This window comes from Strigops habroptila, chromosome 5 (genome assembly GCF_004027225.2).
Source record: "Strigops habroptila isolate Jane chromosome 5, bStrHab1.2.pri, whole genome shotgun sequence".
Taxonomy (NCBI): domain Eukaryota; kingdom Metazoa; phylum Chordata; class Aves; order Psittaciformes; family Psittacidae; genus Strigops; species Strigops habroptila.
Window position 1 is genome coordinate 17,161,495 of NC_044281.2, and position 19,705 is coordinate 17,181,199.

General features: G+C 38.5%; 1 protein-coding gene across 5 annotated transcripts; it reads right to left on the reverse strand.

Moving 5' to 3' along the window:
* Window positions 1-3,165: 3,165 nt before the first annotated feature.
* RBM45 (RNA binding motif protein 45) lies at window positions 3,166-18,942 on the reverse strand. 5 transcript variants are annotated; one of them, XM_030486968.1, is made up of 10 exons: window positions 18,535-18,942; window positions 16,867-16,989; window positions 16,610-16,736; window positions 15,012-15,122; window positions 14,498-14,674; window positions 13,487-13,616; window positions 12,097-12,193; window positions 11,581-11,744; window positions 10,090-10,286; window positions 3,166-5,935 (listed from the first exon to the last, which is right to left on the reverse strand). In XM_030486968.1, the coding sequence occupies exons 1-9, from the start codon at window positions 18,811-18,813 to the stop codon at window positions 10,094-10,096; spliced, it is 1,401 nt and encodes a 466-aa protein (XP_030342828.1). In that variant the 5' UTR covers window positions 18,814-18,942; the 3' UTR covers window positions 3,166-5,935; window positions 10,090-10,093. The 5 variants fall into 5 exon arrangements, with proteins under 5 accessions (XP_030342828.1, XP_030342824.1, XP_030342825.1 ...); XM_030486964.1 differs by having other exon boundaries at window positions 3,166-5,937; window positions 10,093-10,286; window positions 11,581-11,747; window positions 18,535-18,940; XM_030486965.1 differs by having other exon boundaries at window positions 11,581-11,747; window positions 18,535-18,940.
* Between the last annotated feature and the right edge of the window lie 763 nt (window positions 18,943-19,705).

Here is a 19,705-nt window from a genome sequence, read left to right on the forward strand (position 1 = left end):
ACAACAGTGCCCTCATTTCTGTCTTAAGACATGAGTCATTTGGATTATCCTGCTTTTCCTAATATCTGAATTGACTTTCCCTCAGAAACACCCCCCCTAATCTTTACCTCTTATTAGACTGTTTCCTATTCTATTGTCTCAAAGTTAGAACTCCTTTTTTGTCATCCTCCTTATTTTTCCTTTGCTTTGTCCCTCTTTCCTCTGGTTCTTTTCCCAATTCCTGCTCATTATTTCACTATTCACCTTTTACACAGAAATTGCAAAAACGCCAGGAAATTGTATAAAGAGGCGTTCTGTATGCAGTGTTTCCAGGTGTATACTGGGCACAATAATTTTAATACTATTTGGCTAATCCTGCATTTGCAAAACTATGAAAAGCCTCTGGAACAGGAAAGGAAAAAATCAGAAATAGACACGTGAGGCTTGTGCAAGCAAAACCAGATCCTTTGTATTTCAAAACCACGAGGCTATGAGGAAATTAATGGTTTAAAAAATAATTCAGAGAAAAGATGCAAGTTAAATTAGGATTCTCTTCTTTCAATGACTTTTAATTACTTTAAATTATTTTTATTATTAAATAATAATAAAGTTAAAATATTTTAAATGTGTTTGATATTGATACAACTTGAGATAATTCTCTATCTGTGGGAAAAAAACCAAACCAAACCAATCAAAAAATCCCACAACTTTCCGGTTAAGCAATGCTATATATAGGTTGATTACCTTAGGATTGGGTTAAGATTTTCAAAAGCAGCGTCAACTTCCAGCTGCAGCCTCCATATGCACATCCAGGAGACCACTGACCTCTGCTGGAACAGGGGGGATTGCCTCACAACGCTCCAGGCTGCAGTATGGCCCTTTGTCCCTCTGCTATAATGATAAATCACGAACCCTCCTTTTTTTTCCCCCTCCAGTTTATTTTGCAGAAAATTCACCAGTACAACTGCACGTCAAATCTGACATTCTATGAAATGCTTGAGCAGAATCTTTGACAAAGTTTTAAGTAAATGTTTAACAAGTAAACATAGAAAGTTTTGAAAATTATTTAGAAAAATGGTGTGGTGACAATATGAAATGAGTAGTTTTCCTGAACTGGAGCTGTGAACATAATTAAGCTGTTTCCAGCTTCCACATACATACAATTATTCTTTCTTCTCTCACTTACTTCTACAGTAATTGATAGAGGTGCCTGGCATTGCAGACATTAGCTGTCATTTCTGCTCTGTCTACAGAGACAGGATGACAGAGAACCCTGGGTCAGAAAATGGACCATTAACAGGAAGAAAGAGGAAGGGTGCAAAGGAAATCCAATTCCACTGTGCACTGCAAACCTGGCTCTGCCTCCATGTAAAGTACTCCATTAATGGTTTATACAACCAAAGAAAAAGGTCTCATGTAGGAGGCCCAAGACCCATGAGGGGAGTTTGTTGAAAACACCAACTCACAGTCCACATTCAGAATGCACAGCCCTCTTGAGAATGGCATTTATCACTTAATGCCTGAATGTCTACATTAGGGTATTTCTGATCAACACAAGCAAATTAGTATCTTTCTCCATTTACGCAAACCAAAGCTTCCTCTGATGACCAAGCAGTTATGAATCAATAAATGGATAAAATAATTCCTACTGGGCATCAAGTAGCACAATTTATGAAAGCTGCAGTATCTCATTTCCAAAAGGTACAAAAGAGCTCCATTCAATGCCAACAGAAACTCTGGCTGATGAACACAGCTGAAATCCAAGTCACTTAAGCATACTAAATTCTACTTACCAGCATTAAAGCACTAATACTGCAGAACACCACATAAAAAAAACCTATACGGTTTTGGACAATTCACTAACAACCAGCAAAAGGAATCTAAGTGACACAGGCTTTTTTCCAGTACAGGAACCTAATGCTCATCCTCACAGCAGACAGTTTTTACTTAGGATTTAAAGGACCTAGAAAAGCAGCATGCCGCTTACCAGTAATGCTATATAATAATTTAAACACGAGTAATGATATCATACCCAATCAAAAAATGCTGGGGGACTTTAAAATAGCTAAATGTATTTACACAAACTGGTATTTAGCTGGAGAAGACTAGCATATCAATGCTTTTGGGAAATACACTGAACTCTAAGGAAAGCAATAATGAATTTGCTTCTAAAGATCTCATAAAAAAAAAAAAAAAAAAAAAAAACAAAAAAACTTACCAGAACACTACAAATGACTCCGTGTGAGTCACTAACAGACTGATTCAACAACTAAAAGGGAAAAAGACTGTCTGCTTGCAGAGTTGCTTCTTAGGGTGTTTTGAAGTCTTAGTACTGAAAATGGGGAAATTACTTTCCTTTGGGTACCAGCCCGATTCTCCTCTGAACAAGTAAAGAGAGCTATGTAGCCCAGAGCAGGACTACACACAGAGCACTTACCTTCCATGCCCAGGAGAGTGCAGTGGCCCACTATTTCCAGACACACAGTAATAAAAACAGGATTTAGAACAATTAGCAAATGGCACTGCTCTGTCTACTTTGTAACATTACTTCAAGTTGTAAAGGGTATCTTCTAACCCTCAGTATGTGTTGAGTCTCCTTCAACGAGCCATTAGGATCATTCTTGCATTCTTCTTTCCCATCTTGGATGGCCAAGCTCTGCCACCAGCCACTTCATTTTTGAGTGTCACCTAAACACACAGGCATCCACCTTCAGTGCCACATTATACTGGGGATCTTGACACAGGGGATACTCAAAAAGATCCATTCAAACACATAAATTAGAAGTTTTTCTTTTTTCAAATGACTATACAGAGATTCTCGGCATTTCGCCTGGTACCTGAATAACATGCCCACCATTATCCTATACTTTAAAGCTCTATCTTCAGTAAAGACAAATAAACTGCAAACACACTGAAAAGACACTTGCTCTGGCACAGCACCTCACCCTTTGCAGGCTGTGTTTTAGCTTACTCCTAACATGCAGGTACACCGCACCATACACATTCAGCAGTATGTGTCAGACCCACTATATGAGCATAGTGTCTCTCTCATGTTTGCACAGTAGGACCAATGCTTTCTAAAAATACTGGACTCACTGCACACGTATACTGGACAGTTAAGGCTGCAAAGGTGCTGCATCTATGGCAACCTGGTCAGAATTATTTCCTCCAAGCAAATATAGGAAAGCCCCAAATTCTACTCAAAATATATCATGAGGACAAGGGTGGTGGGGGGGGAAACACCAACAAAAAAGCGCCACCCAAACCTTCACAAAACCACAGGACTTTTCCCAGGGAATCCCAGAGAAATGGCAATCCCTCCTCACAAACGATCTTTGGAGACAAAAATCCAACTCTTCAGGCTCAACCATAAACCTATTTTGTTCACTATGTACTTTCTAACATCTACAGCAAATTAAGCATGAATTTTGCAGCCCGCTTTAACCATGCAGCCCTGATTCAATTTCATTCTTTGTGCTGAATGAAACAACTGCTCTAGGGGAAAAAAGCCGCTGGTGAGTCATCAAGGACTGCATCATAACACGTATTAGGGGAATGGAGAGAAACAAAAGGTTTCTTAGGCAACCTTTATTCTGCAACTTCCTCACATTGAAGCATTTGAGTTCTAGTATTATTTTAACAAAAGAAATGATGCTGTTTTTTTAAGTATACAGTTTCTGTCACTTTAAAGTTCTGAACCAATTACAATGATGGTGCTTATTTTATATACCCTCTCTCAGGCAGGCATTTTTACTGATACTTTTCATAGAGAGCAGGAAATAAAGAAAAACTAGACTACTTGAATGTGGCTGTACCTTAGAGACCAATTTACTAAATACTGTAAAGTATTTGCTCCATAAGAAACATTATGCTGCTGCATGTAACTATTATTCTAACTGCATTAATTTTATAGTAGGTGAAGTCACATGATATTACTAGATAGCTAATTTGGGTTTGTAACCTAGCAGTATTTTTAGACAACTGACTATAAAGCACTGAATGTTAAAGTTGTAAAGTTTTGAGTTAAGTATATCTTCCACTGTAAAAGAGTGTATCAGCCTCTCTGCTCCCTCCTTTTTCCCATCCCCCAAACCCCAACTAGGGGTGTTGCTTTAATGGGTACATGTCTTTTGCTGTTGGGAAACAATGGAGAAAATTAACAGTTTCATCCACAGCTTTCTGCTACTTACAGCTTGGAGGCATTTCCTAATACCTTCTCATTTCGTCCTTCTCTTTGAAAAATAAACAAATCAAGAAAAGAAAGCCATCTGTTGTAGGTAAAAAACATAGCTTAGATTAATAAAGAGACACAGGACAAAACCTACTAATTACAAAGTGCTGTGCTCCCTCACATTCATTATTGAGATTGGGAAAGTCAGGGACTTGGAGCGCCAGAAAGGAGACTCCAAGGACTGCTGACTGAGCAGTTGCACAGTACACATGAAACTTTCTGCCCAACCCTCCTGACAGCAGCAATCTGCCTCCTGGGAAGGGAATCTGAGGCCAAATGAACCTAACACTGCTGGCAAACCCCTGTCTTCCTGTGAGCTGGGGATTTCTTGGGAGGAAATCTTCCTGAAGGTACTCAGAGCCAGAGGAAGCTGCAGGATGCTCTACTCTCCCCACACCAACAAAGGACCAGGACAGGAGATGCTAGGAAACAGGATGCACCCAAGAGCATGCTTATCCACTAGTATGTATTCAACTGGAATTTATCAATTTTATCTGTATGAATTATTTTAATAATCAGGATATTTTTAATTCAACAAGTAGTATTCAGGAATACACAGAAAAGTATTCGGCATTTGAAAGTTATCTGTGCAAATACTTATTCGAACAACCTTCATTTATACTTCATCAATGCTGAAATCCCCTTCATCCTGCCGAAATGCTGAATTGCCCAATCCTTACATAAACAGCATACGTATTGAAAGCTTCTTAAAATACAAAAGCAAAAAGCTAAGGACAAAGAAAACCAAACCAAACCTTTCAAAACAAAAACACCTTCCTAGACTCCATACTTTCCCCACAGGTGTAACCAGAAGACCTCAGGATAATAAAAGATAAATGTAAGTAGCTCTGGAAGTCTGACCGACAGTCAGATGTCCTTTTCATTGACAGCATGCAAAGCATAATAAATACTTTTGGCCCAAATCAACAGAATATTTAAGAACGCACTTGGAATTTTTCTTGATTACAGCTATTTTCTAAAATCTAGTTTAATACTGTCGAGTTTGCTAGCAGGTTTTTTTGGGGGTTTTGTGAAACAGTTATTACATATTCTTTGAATTTACTGCTGTACTTCAGTTTTCGATGCAATTTGGATCATGAGCAATGTTTTCATAGAATGAAGTAGGTTGGAAAAGACCTCCAAGATCATCAAGTCCAACCTTTACTCCAGGACTTGACAAGACCATCACTAAACTGTATCACTGAGGGCCTCATCTACACGGTTTTTGAACACTACCAGGGATGGTGATTCCACCATTGCCCTGGGCAGCCTGTTCCAATGCCTGATCACCCTTTTGGTGAAGAAATTTTTCATAATATCCAATCTAAACCTCCTCTGGTGCAACTTGAGGCTCTTAAAACGTCTTCTATTTTAACAGTTACCTGAATCATTATAACCAGTCAGGCCACAAAATGCTGACTCCCTTCATTGTAATTTCCATCTTAGAGGAGGAATTAAGTTATAAACAAGAGAGATATTTCTGTAATACAAGATTATACACTACTACAAGAACAACCACCAGTTTACAATTTTTAAAGCCTAGATCGTTTTCAGAACTGCATGTCTGCATTTTCAAAACCAGGAAGCACCATGTATATATAGAGAGAAATCAACTAAGAAACAAAACAAAAAAGCTGTCACTGTCCAACTGTCCACAGGAACCATGTCTAGTCACGTTTTCAGTCAGTCAGTCAGCTAGCTGGGGGTCATGTCATTATTTAGTTTCTGTAGAAAAAACACAAGTACAAAAATAGTATCAAAAAGCAACATACCTGTTTTTATTTTAAAATACATCACTATAAAATGTGACAGCATATAAGACTTCTAATATCTTTAGAAGAATAATATGAATTTTATACATGCTTCTCTAGCTTTTAAACAAGTACCTCCTTCACTTAGCAGTATGTGAAAGCCAGCCACTTTTCTGCAGTATGCTGTTAATTCAAAATACAGTTAACTTTCTTATTTTAATTCTGTAGTATATTTCCACTATGATAGAATTTCTTTTTGAAATATTTGGACATAAGTAAATCATTATAAATATACATGTTAAACTTCAGGATTTTAACAAAGTTTTAGCTAAAAAACCAAAAAAAACTGAATGCAAATCACATCAGTGATACAGGACTTATTTAGGACAGGAATAATAAAAGACAACAAAAAAGTATTTCATGACAGAATAAAATTTTCAACTTATTAACTAACTAAATTATTTTTAAAACAGTACCAAACATTATCAGAAGGGAAAAAAGGCAATGAATCCATTTGCTGTGGGTTAAAGTCAATTAGCAATGACTACAGAGAGCCACAGAATCCAACCCTAGATAATGTGTGTTTCGCATTTCTAATGTAGTGCTAAATTAGAAGCTCTGCTTTCTAAGGACTACTTGAAAGCTTTGGGGTGGGGTTTGTGTTGTTGTTGTTGTTTGTTTTTTGTTTTGTTTGCTTTTCTGGGGGGAGGGGTATTTAAATAGAACTATTAGGTTGCAATAAAGAGATAAATGAGAATTCCACAATATATTCTTCTGGCAGATACCAAATTTTTTCCTTCCTCTTCTATTTGAGTGATATAATTTACACAACAGGCACCAGACAACTGCAGTGAGGTTCTCACTAAATACTCAAAGCAATGCAAACACCTGAGCAGAAAGCACAAGCTGGTCAACAACAAGAACATTAAGATAGCTTCTGCTTTTAGCAACTTCCTGGAAGTAGACACTGTAGTTGTCTTCTCAAGCCTATGCTAACTCAAGATTGTTTAAAATTATTATTTCAACCATTCACACTTACTTAGCATGAGGGGAGAACCTCATCCCCCCAAAAAAATTACATTAGAACTTAAAAGTAGTTAAGAGAATGTTATTGGTCTGTATTTGCATCATTTCTCCGCTACTTTTAACTACTCATATAAACAATTGAAGTTTCATTGACATGCAGGAGAGCCAGAGCATGCAAAATTTATTAGATAGATTAGTTTAGAATATTAATAAACATGTACTAAAATTCTCCTGATAAACAAAGGTTATTGTAAGATAAGGCTGCTCTTATGATCAGAAGTTTACATAGCAAGAGTATTTTCAGTAGCATACCATTACCGTAGAATATTTAAGAAACAATTTTGTAAATTATATTAAAATACATAAGAGAAATTATTGGGGGAAATAAAAAAGTCAGATAAAAGCTGCATTGAAATAATAAATATTTCAATTTAAAAATTAGTCAATCTAATTAAATTTATTTTCATATAGATTCTACTGAATTTACAGATCTTATCACGGATTTTAATAAGAGAACCTTCCACAGAAAAGACGATTGCAGAAATCCAGTCACCTTCTTAGAGATAAATGGCAAGCAATACAACAGGACTTAAGACAGGATTTTACTGTTTTTTAAGAGGCAATGACTTCCTTAAGTGAAAACTCACAGAAGTTTTAGCCAAGAGTATTTCCTCCAGCTAAAATTCAAAAAGAAAAAAAGCTAATATTCTCACATCTTAAAAAAAAAAGGTACTACTTCAGAAGTAGAGAGAATTCCATCCCCCTTCACATGCACAATTTAAAGCTTTTAATTGAAAGCAAAACACAAGCTTCTGAACTACATCAAAACTGGATTGTCAGTCAGTCCAATGCAGAGCCACACAAGCCCTTTGAAAAGGAGCATGATGGAATCTTTCTTTTTATGGACCATTTCATCTGAATTTGAGAAACTGACTAAAAGACAAAAAGAGAGCAAGTAATTTTGTCCTTCTATCCTAAGAAGAGAGAGATCCTAAGACAATCTGCTAGAGGCTCAGAATTGGGAACCTTATGTACAGGATGTAACAAGATGTAACACACTAAATTTAGAAAGCTCTTCTACCTGTGTTATTGCACAGACGCCGCAGATGAAAGGCTAACCAGAGGGGAAATATTCAGCAGTCATTTGTACCAGAATTACAAGTAATCTGTCCAAAAGATATTTAGGGCGTCTGTCTTTGAACAAACTAAAAGTAGTACTCTTTATTATTTCAAAGTTTACAGAAATGCAAAAACCTAGGAAAGGGCAAAGTGCTCTGCTGTAATTTTGAAGATTATTCTTCAAATACAACCATATTTCTCCAGTTCTCTAATTAGGTAAAATGGCACAACAGCAAATAGCTATGTCTTACCCTCACCTTATAACGGAGTTCAGGTTTCTAAATAGTCAATAATAGGTATATATATTATTTGAAATATGATGTAAGTTTTAACCTTTTGAAAATGCAATTTTGGACCAACTGCAATTTTGGAGACCCTGAAGAATCTTCTCTAAAAATCACACTGGCAAAATGGGTTCTTGTGTATGTGTGCACACACGTGTGAATTTAAAAAAATAAGAAAAGAAAAATCGTTTAGGTCGGTAATCAGAAGAGAACTTCCCAGTCTTCTCACTCTTACCTTTCTTCAAAGAAAGAATAAGTGAGGATAAATCACCTTTCTAGTTTTGGATGCATATTGTATCCACACTTTTCTAGTAACAAGTAGTCAAGGAAGGCCTGACATTATATCACACTTGACATCAGATTTCCCTGGTAGTGACCAAGAGGCTGGCCTTTTATTACTGGAAGTAAGTCACATTAAAAGCAAACAAAACCTTTGTACGAAGATAACAGCATGTGTACAAGTTACTTAAAATTGCATTCACCAGAGCTGATGGAAAAAAAAAGTTCCAGATTTCTGAACAATTCTGAAGTTTCTGAACAATTCAGTTCAGAAAAAGAATGCTAGAAAACCATTCTTTTTAAAAGCAAGTTGTATATATGACTAAGGCCGGCTTTAGTAACTGCTGCACACTCTGGGCAAAATCTTTTCAGATCTTTGCAACTCCTGGATCATAAGGAGCTTCTAAACAAAGAAAGGAACAAGGAATAAAGCTTCGGAGTAAAATATTGGCACCAGGAGAGCCAGGATTTCATGTGATGTTTTTGGAATGAGTTAAACCAAAACTGCACATCCCCTATAAAGATAATATGGCTAATGAAATTACTTGGAAGGTACGGTAATATTTGGGAGCTATTTTGTAGAAAACAGGGCTCAGCCTTTCCTCTCCCAGCTATATTTCTCTTTTGGTAATAGTTCTAATGTTTAAAAAATAATTAAAAAAAAAAGAAAAAAAATCTATCATTTGAATCAAACCAATGTTTTAAAGAAAAATGTGAATTTTGGTCCCTGAAGTCTATAAAACCTCTGTAGGAATTCAGCCAGCTTTCACAAGCCATAAGCACCAACTAATAAATTCTCAAACTAATTATCTTAAACATATACCTCAATCCCTCCACAAGAGGCTCTGCAGTATTTTCTTCACTATCACATCTAGCTACATCTGATTTCTGAGAATCCAGACGACCCAAATATCCCAAACCTTTATTTTCACCTTGCAACCTTCCCATGTCCCTTTTTTATCTACCTCTTTCCTACTCTGCCCTTCAAGGGCTGAACTCTGCATCTTTATCCAACACCGCTGTAAGGGCATTTCTTTAATGAAAGACAGACACAGACAAACTGATCTCAGTTCCATTGTTTATTCTTTTTTTCCAATGTTAACTGATACTCTTATGTACATAAAGTGAATATTTCTATGAACATCCGGATTGATGTTAATCCACTGGTTCGTATTTGTTTAAAAATTATAAAAATAGACTTTTACTAAAATAAAGTGTACATGTGCATATGTAAGCATACACACCTCCGTATATACATATATGCATTCATACATATCGCAAATTAAATTTCAAGTTGTTAGCTAAAAATAGATTTAAAGTTTATCGTTACGAGTTCATATTTAGCTTCAGAATACTTTACCTGTCACTATTTCAAATAACTGAACTTCAGTTTAAGTAACAGCTCAGACTGGGTACTCACCTGCTCAGTAAGTTCTCTGACGTTTGTTAGATTCTTCTGAAAGCGAGTCTGCCAACCTTACTTTAAGCCTGACACCATTCACAATCTTCCCATGTAATGCAGTTATGGCATCACTGGCACTTGCTCTGTCTGCAAATTTTGCATATCCCACATTTTTTCCAGCCACAAGGTAAACTTTTATCAACTGTCCAAAACGACTAGGTGGGGAAAAGAAAAAGGAAAGAAAAAGATAATTTACAGATTTCCCAGGTTTTCCTGCAACATAGATACCTATTTTCCAATCCGAAGTATGTATGATTTCGTGGCTGCAAAAACTATATTCTCCTATGTATGCTATATTTTCTTGTGCTGTCTTCTTCCACACCTCCCAGTTTTCATATTTCTTTCTCCAGAATTCCAGCCAGGAATAGAAATAAAACCTAAATTTCATAGGCAATGTTTTTTATGGAATATTACAATAGAACCACAAGCACCAGTGATTTCTCACTTATTTAAAAAAATATGTAAAGCTAATCAATACCATACTCCCCAAAGACTAAATGGCACTCAAAAACCCCACAAAACCAAGACAACAAAAACACAAAGTAGAACATAATCTAAAGGCTAAACTTGCATCTCACTTAAATGAACTCGCTCAGTTGTGACTCATCTTTGAAAAAGTCTCACTGCAATGACTCAGAAAGCAAGCGCCAAAGTATTATGGAAAAACCCAGATTTCCAAGTCCTCAGGAGACTCCTAGATAGGAATTTCCTGTTTCTTTTCCTCTCCTGGTGCTTCAAAAATATTTTGGCTTTCCAAAATTTATTGAAAATGCCAGCTATTACAAGAGGGAAATATCTTTTTCTTCAATAGTATACCAAAAATAAATCATATAAAATACTGGTGAACTAAATACATTTGAACTAAAGATCTGTTTTAAAGATGGCAAAGGTTGTCTCTGAATTCTTTGCTCCTCATAGGGAGGTAGCGTAAAAGGACAGTTGTAATAGTGTCAAGATGTGAACCATCAAAATGTTTCAGGATATATCAGAAAAAAATACCTCCCTATATTTACTCCACTAAGTTACTGTGGAAATCTATCAAAATACTTAAATTTCTTAGAGAAATGTGTCCAAGAAAAGGCCAAATAAATTAGGCTGTAAGAACTGAAAATACTACATCTTTCAGTTAAGAATAAAAAACCCCTCCAAAAAAAAAAAAAAGAGACCAGACATTTTATTTCAGACTATTAATCAATATTATTAACCAATAATAAAGCTGCTGTACTGATAATATTGCATCTATACTTCACAGTGAATTCCCTTACACATTTGTTTCAAAAAGAAACGGTTACTTATTGATCATTTATTACTTACTGACCACTGTGCACTCTTCTCTGGAAGGAGTTTTCATGATGAAAAGCTTTTTAACTTTCAACACTTATTTTAAATATTTCATGGTTTGTTTTTTTTTTTTAATTAGAGAACACTTATTTGTAAATGGATTCTTACCAGAACACATCCTCCAATACATTTATAGGTAAAGGATGGGGATGAAAAAGTATGAAAAGCCTTTCCTTCACAGAAGTGTCAGGTGGAACTTTTTTTTTGGGTGGTGGAAGTATGGCATCTGTTTGGGGCTGAAGTAACTGTGAGCCAGAAGTTCCTCCAAACGCCTGCTGAAAAAGGTAGAAAAAATGCAAGTATAAATTAACTGATGGGGCAGAGGGGCAGGGGAGGAGCAGGGAAGTCATTTTGCCCTATTTACAACTTTTCCCCCCCCCCATCATAGGACATAAGCAGACTCTACCAGTTCTGATCTCAATTTCTTTACTTTGGTTATTTCATTAAATTGCACAATAAATCCAAGTGAGGCCAGACACCTTTACAGGGAATAAAAGGTACATCTTCAAAATGTTGCATCTAAAACAGTCACAGACGACAGTGAGCAGTGATCTGTATTGACATATCTGAAGTTTCTTACAACAGTTCAGAAGAATATGAACAGTATCCATTATATTAACTTACAGGAGGTGTCCTATATTGCTGAACAACTGCATTGTTATTCCGCAACACTGATGACACATGTGCGGTTACCAGCTGTGTGGCCATTTTTCTGATGAGGCTGCAAGCAGAAGTGATAATGAACTATTCAAAGAGTGAGCTAAATTACAGTACTCTTCATTTCAGCAAGAGTAAATAAGTTTTAATGCACATCTAAAAGTATTTCTGGAACTCTATAAACTCATGCAGATAAAGGGAAAAAAAAAAAAAGTCAAGCCAGGCTTTCATGACACTCTAGACCTGACCTGAAAGCATGCACGCTAGCTGCAACTCACTGAAAACACTTACACATTTCTACATAAAGTGATACAAAACTCTTCTTTGCTTTTTTTAATACTTGATGGGGAGGAGAAGGAAGGAGGGAAACAAAAGAAAAAAACCCACACTCTGCAGAGCCCACATTTTGTGAAAGGTACCTAAAAGGCAGAAGAGACAGGAAAATTTCACCTGTTTCCATAAAAACCACAGAGATTCAATTCAGAAGTCAGAATATTATTACAGGAAGTTTACTTCCAGCTCTCATTTTCCAGTGATTTTTCTTTGCTTTGACACGGAATAAGAAAGATCACTCACCCTTTTTGCATAGGTTACAAGCCCACGTTGTAGGGCCATGAAATAGTAGGAATTATTGAAGAATGAAGGTTGCAATGAATATTTATTTTTGTTTAGATGAGACATGCACTTCTGAAGTGAATCTCCCCATTGTCCCTCCTTACTGTTCTCATTCATGTCCCAGAATAAGTTTGACAAACTAGATTCCTTTAGGATGAAACTAAGCCAAAACATTCACTGCAGGAGCATACCTAAGCTGCTCCAACTTGTAATGGGCATTAAAATCACAGGAACAGATTAGAGACAAAGTAAAACACGACAATCCCCATACAATTGGCTCAGATAGATCTGATAGATCCTCAGCACCCAACAGTTTTACTCTGTGTATGTGCTTCACAAGGCTATTGTTTGCATGCCTGCAAGCATGAACAAGAGATCAAGCACATGAATCTGTTTTTTAACACAAAAGCCTCATCAAAAAACACATCCCAGCCTTGTTACATACTACAGACGTTTACAAAGATCCTTGCCAAATATAAGATTTTTCAATGTATCTTAAAAAAACATAGTTTAATCTTTTATCAAAAACTAGTAAGTTTCAAAGGCTTATTCTAAACCATTAAAAGACAAAACCAAAGAAACAAAACCAAACCTACATTTCAGAAAATACTATCTACGAGTATGAAACAAGATCACAGTGACATTGCTGTTACTTCTTAGGTTAAAAATTCATGTATTTATTTTAAATTTTGCTCTCCAGAACACAACTTGCAACTTTGTATCTCTATGTATTGGTACTTACTCTGAGCTATCACTCCCATCTTCTAGGAAAAGGACAGTTAATCGATTTCCAGGAGGATACTCAAAACCATGTAATTTATACTTGGCATATATAGCTGATGCAGCAGTACTGTACTGAATCACAGCGTACCCTAAAATACAGCGTACACAGTTCCAGTATGATATGGGTAAATCCTAAGGACAAACTACACTCATACAAAGCAACATGATTAAACTGCACATTAGTCATGGACAATACAAAATTCATAAGTCTTTTTCACCACAAACTACATTAATCAGTAGTATTCATAAAGAAAACTTCAGTGACAAATCAGCTATACTTATGCTAACTTGAAAAGCTGGTAATAAACCAAATAAGCAAAAACAAGTCTTCTTCCCTAACCCCTAGTTAGAAACAAAGGTACACAGAGTTTCATTTTAAAATGCAATTATCCCATCAACAATGAATTTTACATTCTAACTCTGTGAATCGATTTAATTTCAAGTTTCTTGGAGAAGAGACATCTTCCACATTCTTCTCAGCAACAGCAAAACAATAACACTGAAACAAAAACAACCCTTCCAAGATAAAACATGGTTTGTTTTGGATTTATTTAATCCAGTTTATTCATGTCAGCTTCTACACAGACACACACCTCTCTCAAGATGAAAACTCAAAAGACCTGTTTAGAAAACATTTAAACTACATGCCTGATATTTTGAAACTTGTTCTCCATTTATTTGGCCCCAAACTATTAACTTAATGTAACCAAAAAACACTTCTCCTGGGTTTGATTCTGTCCTTCTTGAGATTCTATCATCTGAAAATAAAGGTATTGAAGGCTACGGGTAAACAGGGGTTCAAACAAAACTGAATTTTTGGGTTTATGCATCAGTGATAGCAGCAACCACTGATACATAAAACATTTTTTCCAACAACTGTACTGTATTTTGCAATACAAATGAACTGAAGTTCAACTAAAAGGCATTCCCTTAACACAAAGAAAAAAAATCTTTTTGTACTTTTACTTACCACTGTTGGTATGAGGATCTCTCTGAACATCACAATATTCCAGTCCTGGAACTAGATCAAAGAGGGCAAACAGCTGCTCTTGGATAAAGGGAAGCCGTGATACCACTGACAGACGTTTGGAGACTGACTCTTGAATTCTGCTCTCTTTTTCAAAACAACAAAACTCTGGGTGCCCACCTCAAGAATCAACATAAAATAAAAATAATCTGAGTCATCACACTAGCATGCCTTCATTTCATACATACTTTTCACTCACCTTTTAAGCCAATTATATACTAAAGGTAACGTGTTTATTTCTCCAACACAGGTCACAAAATAATTGATCAACTAGAGCAAACCAAGCCATAAAAATATAGAAATGAAATGTCTGGCTTGTTTCTAACTCTAACATCCAATCTACTGTATAAGTGCTGACATAAGCCTCCATTACCTTCCCTTATTGCAAACTGCATTCTCATTTTGTGACTGTACTCAAGACCACAAATCACTTTTAGTATAAAAAAGTGTGACTTACAAAATGGAAGTGTATTTCCTCTTGGCTCTTGCCTCGTATTATTGCTATAATAATCGTGTTCAATAGACTCAGATGACTTATTTTTAGGTTCTGCCAAAATGGCCCTGTAGCCTGAAAGGAACAAACACACATATAGCAACACCTTAGCACATCCAAATTATCTGATCAGATCCACATTCTCCAAGTACCATATACGTAGAAGCACATTATTCAGAAATCCCAGTAAGTGCTGGCTTTAGGAAAATAACTAATCTATAACTCAACGTCTGCCATGATAATTGTGTCAAAGTTAACAACTTCCACATGTAACTAGATTAATTCTAAATTAAGTACAATAGAGCCTACTTGCTGTGAGAGTGACTGAGCACTGTCACAGGTTGCCCAGAGATGTGGAGCCTCCATCCTTGGAGATATTCAAACGGCATCTGGACATGGTCTTGGGCAACCACGGTGTCCAAGTAGCCCTGCTTGAGCAGAGGGATTAGGCAAGGTGACCTCCAAAGTCCCTTCCAATTTCAGCTTCTGTGATGCCTGCTAGGATTCACAGATGCTCCAAAGGCAGTCACCTGAACTTAGGTACTGTAACAGCAGTTTACGTACGTATGCACTGATCTATGTTTTGTTTTTATGAAAGAAATAGGTATTACTCTCAGGCTATCAACCAATTTAATTTTAATGTCACAGCAAAAAAGGAAATAGAATTTAACTGCTAAGTAATCTCAGACTCATAGTCTTATGTGAGAATTGTCACATATATAAATTTTGTAGAACCACTTATGACATATATGACACAGAACCACCATGTATATTGGGGGGGAAGGGGAGATCAAACAGATGCACATGCCAAGTCACTTCATATTTTGATTCAGCAAACATTGAACAGGAGGTTGAACTGGAAGTCTTCTGTTAAGCTTCCCCTAAAGCCTTGTTTCTCCTGGCCAAGTTCCCCGTCTTTCCTCATAATTTATGTGCTTCAGCCCCTGACCACCTTAGTGGCCTTCCACCAAACTCACTAAATTCATTAACACCTTTTTGGTGCTAGAGCATAAATGACAGATGGCTGGTTATAAAGCATACAAAGTCTTTCATTCTAGAACAGATTAATCATGCTATTAAATGTAAAAAAAAAAAAAAGAAAAGAAAAAGAAAAACCAAAAAACCACAAACTCTGATTAGGATGAATTTGTTCTTAAATAAATGTAACCACAACAGAATCTCCATGGATTATCAACTATATTTTAGATATAAATTCATTTTTTACCAAATATAATTGATTAAAATGCATATTCCCAGGGATACATTAAAATGAGGTTTTCCTGTGTATGAAGCCTACATTAAAGACCAATAATAATAATGCACAAAAGAAAACTCTGTATCCATTTTCCAAACTCTTTTCACTGATTTTCTTACAGTTTGGTCCTGCAAGAATGTAACCAAGTGGCTGTTCTCAATTAATGTTAATACTATTTTTTATTTGCAATATAACTGTCTCAAGATGGGTTTACATCAAATAATTTACCTACAAAACTAAAAATGAAATGTACATTAATGATAATACACACTTATTGTGAAAAACTTGAAAGAATTCAGATTCTTACTTCGATCACACTCTTCAATTGCTAGGGCAGCCTGCGATGGTTTTAAATACCTCACATAGCCCAAACCTTTACTTTCTCCAGTAGTCTTGTTTTTAATAATGCTGCAATATTCAATGTCGCCATACATCTAGAACAATTAAAAAGCATATTAATTTACAATATTTGAAAAGGCGTTAAAAGCTCCATCTGTTAAACCCCTCTGATAAATTAAGACAAAGGCAATTTAAAGCCGCAATTAAGACACAGTAAAGCAGTACCTTAAACTTCTCTCGCAGATCTTCCTCTGTATAGGATTTAGGTATCATAACAAAGATTCGTGTAAGCTCCTCATCTTCAACATCTCGGTGGCTTCCAGAAGCTCTTGACTGTGCAATAAATACCTAATGAAATAATTACACAGACATTAATTACATATCAACAAGCAAGAAAAATAGCTTGTTTTAATAAGACTTTGTGTCTTACACAAAAGCTAGCTTTCCTAACGTGGAAAAAAAAGAATCTGATCATAGATGCATCTGTGACAAAAGACCTGCAGATAAAATATACCACAAATGGTTTCCTGGACAGCACAAAGGCCAGCAGAATTTCTCACTGGGGATTATGCAGAATGATCAGGAATACCAAACCTGATTCAGCAGCACTGTCAATATCACCAATCACATGTGAGGTAAAAAAAAATGAATTACTGCAACAGGCCTAGTACAGCGGTCCTAAGAAAATAAGCAAACAACAAAGAAGCCTAGCAGCTTATTACAACCTTGCTACTGCAGTTCGCTGCTCAGCTGGGCTGAAGTCTGCAGGTCTAGTGCTCTATGAAGGATCATAACTTCACACATCTGCAGCTGTTAAAATACTTTTTAATTACTGAAATATATTTCACCTCAGAAATGCACACCAGAAGACAACCAGGGGAAAAAAAAACCAAACCAATCAAAACCAAAACAACAAAAAAGACCCAATCAAACAACAGAAAAAACCCCACACAAAATAACTGAATAAGAAAAACACAAACAATATTCCAAGCAAGCCTCTTACGCAAAGCACTACTGGTTTCACAGAGCTCTCAAATTATTTTTGTAACAGTCATGCAGGGGAGGAAGAAATACAACTCTGATTATTTGGCCTCTAATAGCAAGTTCTTCAGAAAAGATTTTACTGACTCGATTGCATTTTCAAATGAAATATGTGGAATCTTCTTTCACTGTTCAAAGTTATTGATACCTTGGGGAATTATTAAAGTTGAGGAATATGAAAACAACCCAAAGAGGCTGAGTTCCATAAAAAAACCCACACCGTAATTGCTTTGAAAAAACTACACAAGCTACAAGACCAACATAAAATATAGTTGTAAAGGCAGTTGTATTTATCCACATCGATCTTTCCTGCAACAGTTAAGATAAGCTGGGTTAGAGGATTTCACAGAGACCTCCTCAAGGCTAAGACCAAACAAACAAAACAGTTTCCGGGTGCTGTGTTTTCCCCAGGCCTGTGGCAGGTTACGCCCCGCGTGGGAACGCCATGCGAGGGTGGGACGCACCGCAGCTCCCGAAGCGCACCTCCAAACCCGCAAGCCCCGAACCCGAAACCGCCGCGCATCTGACCCAGAAGGGCGACGGCACTGCACCAGCAGTACGCGCGGAGAGAGGACCACAGCAGCGGGCATGACCCGCTCCGTGGCACCTCGCTGCCTGTGCCCAGCAAGGCGGACAGCTTCAGGCAGGCATACTGTCCCCGCAGCCCGCTCCTCGCCGAGGGGCTTCCCATTGCCCCGTGTAGGCCAACACCCCATTCCAGCGGCAAGCTCGGGCAAAGAGGCCGAGTCCTGCGGCCCTCCGCGGCCGCCACGCTGGGAAGGGGGAGCCTCGCCGGGCCCCGCTCGCCCACCCCCGGTCCCGCTCCCCGGCAGGATTCGGGCGGCGCGGTACCTTGATGGGCTTGGTTTCGGGGGCTAGGCTACGGCCGTGCATCTCCTCCATGGCCCGGCAGGCCTGCGAGCTGCGGGCGTACTTGATGAAGGCGATGCCGCGGGACTCGTTGGTGCGCTTGTCCCGCAGGAGCCAGATATTCTGGATGTCCCCGAAGGGGGCGAAACGCTCCCGGATCAGCGCCTCCCCAGTGTCCTTGCTCAGCACCACAAAGACGCGGCTGTTGGGCGGCTCGTCCAGGCACTCGGCCGACAGGCGAAAGCCGCTGCTTTCCTCCATAGCGGGGCCGCCGGAGACTGGCAGCTTTTCCCGGAGGCCGGCGGGGAACGGCCGCAACCCCCTTCCGCCGGGGAAACAGCTTCTTCCGCTTCCTTCTCCCCCTCGGCTCTGGCCGCGCCTCTCCCGCGTCCACAGGCCCAGTTGGGGTTTCGCAGCCGCCCCACACCGCACTTCAGTGTCGGTTTTGACCGGCCTATGGGGTGCGCCCTGGGGAGAAGGGCGGCGCAGCCCGCCTGAGGCACTGGGTGTCCACCCTAGAGGAGCTAGGCGCCCGCTCCCGGGAGCGGCAGCGGGCGGGTGGGAAGGCCTAAGCGGAAGCCAGTCGGGGGTTGGTGCCGAGGAGGGGTACTCACGGTCTTCCCCCTCTCCCTGGGAAGCGCCCAGCAGAGCCACCGAACGGGGGAAGGTCGGGGGGCTAGCCCCCTGCTCGGACTGGGCCACCTGCAGCTGGCTTTCGCGGGCCATGTCCAGGCGGCTTTAGAATGTCTCCAAGGGGGGAGACCACGTCGTCTCTGGGCCACCTGTGCCAGTGCACAGTCACCCTCACTCTAAAGTGTTTCCTGACGTTCAGATGGATCCTCCTGTCTTGCAGTATGTGCCCATTGCCTCTGGTTCTGTCACTGGGCATCTCTCAGAGGTGTCTGGATCCATCTTCATTCTCTCCCTTTAGCTATTTATATATATTGAGCTAAACAGTCCCATTCTGAGATCTCAGCCTTTCCTCACATGAGAGATGCTCAAGTCCCTTAGTCGCCTTTGCGGCCCTTCACTGGACTCTCCCCAGTATGTCCATGCATCCATACCCCTCTGGTACTAGGAGGCCCATAGCTGGACACAGTACTCCAGATGTGGCCTCACCAGTTCTGAGTAGAAGGGTAGGGTCATCTCCCTT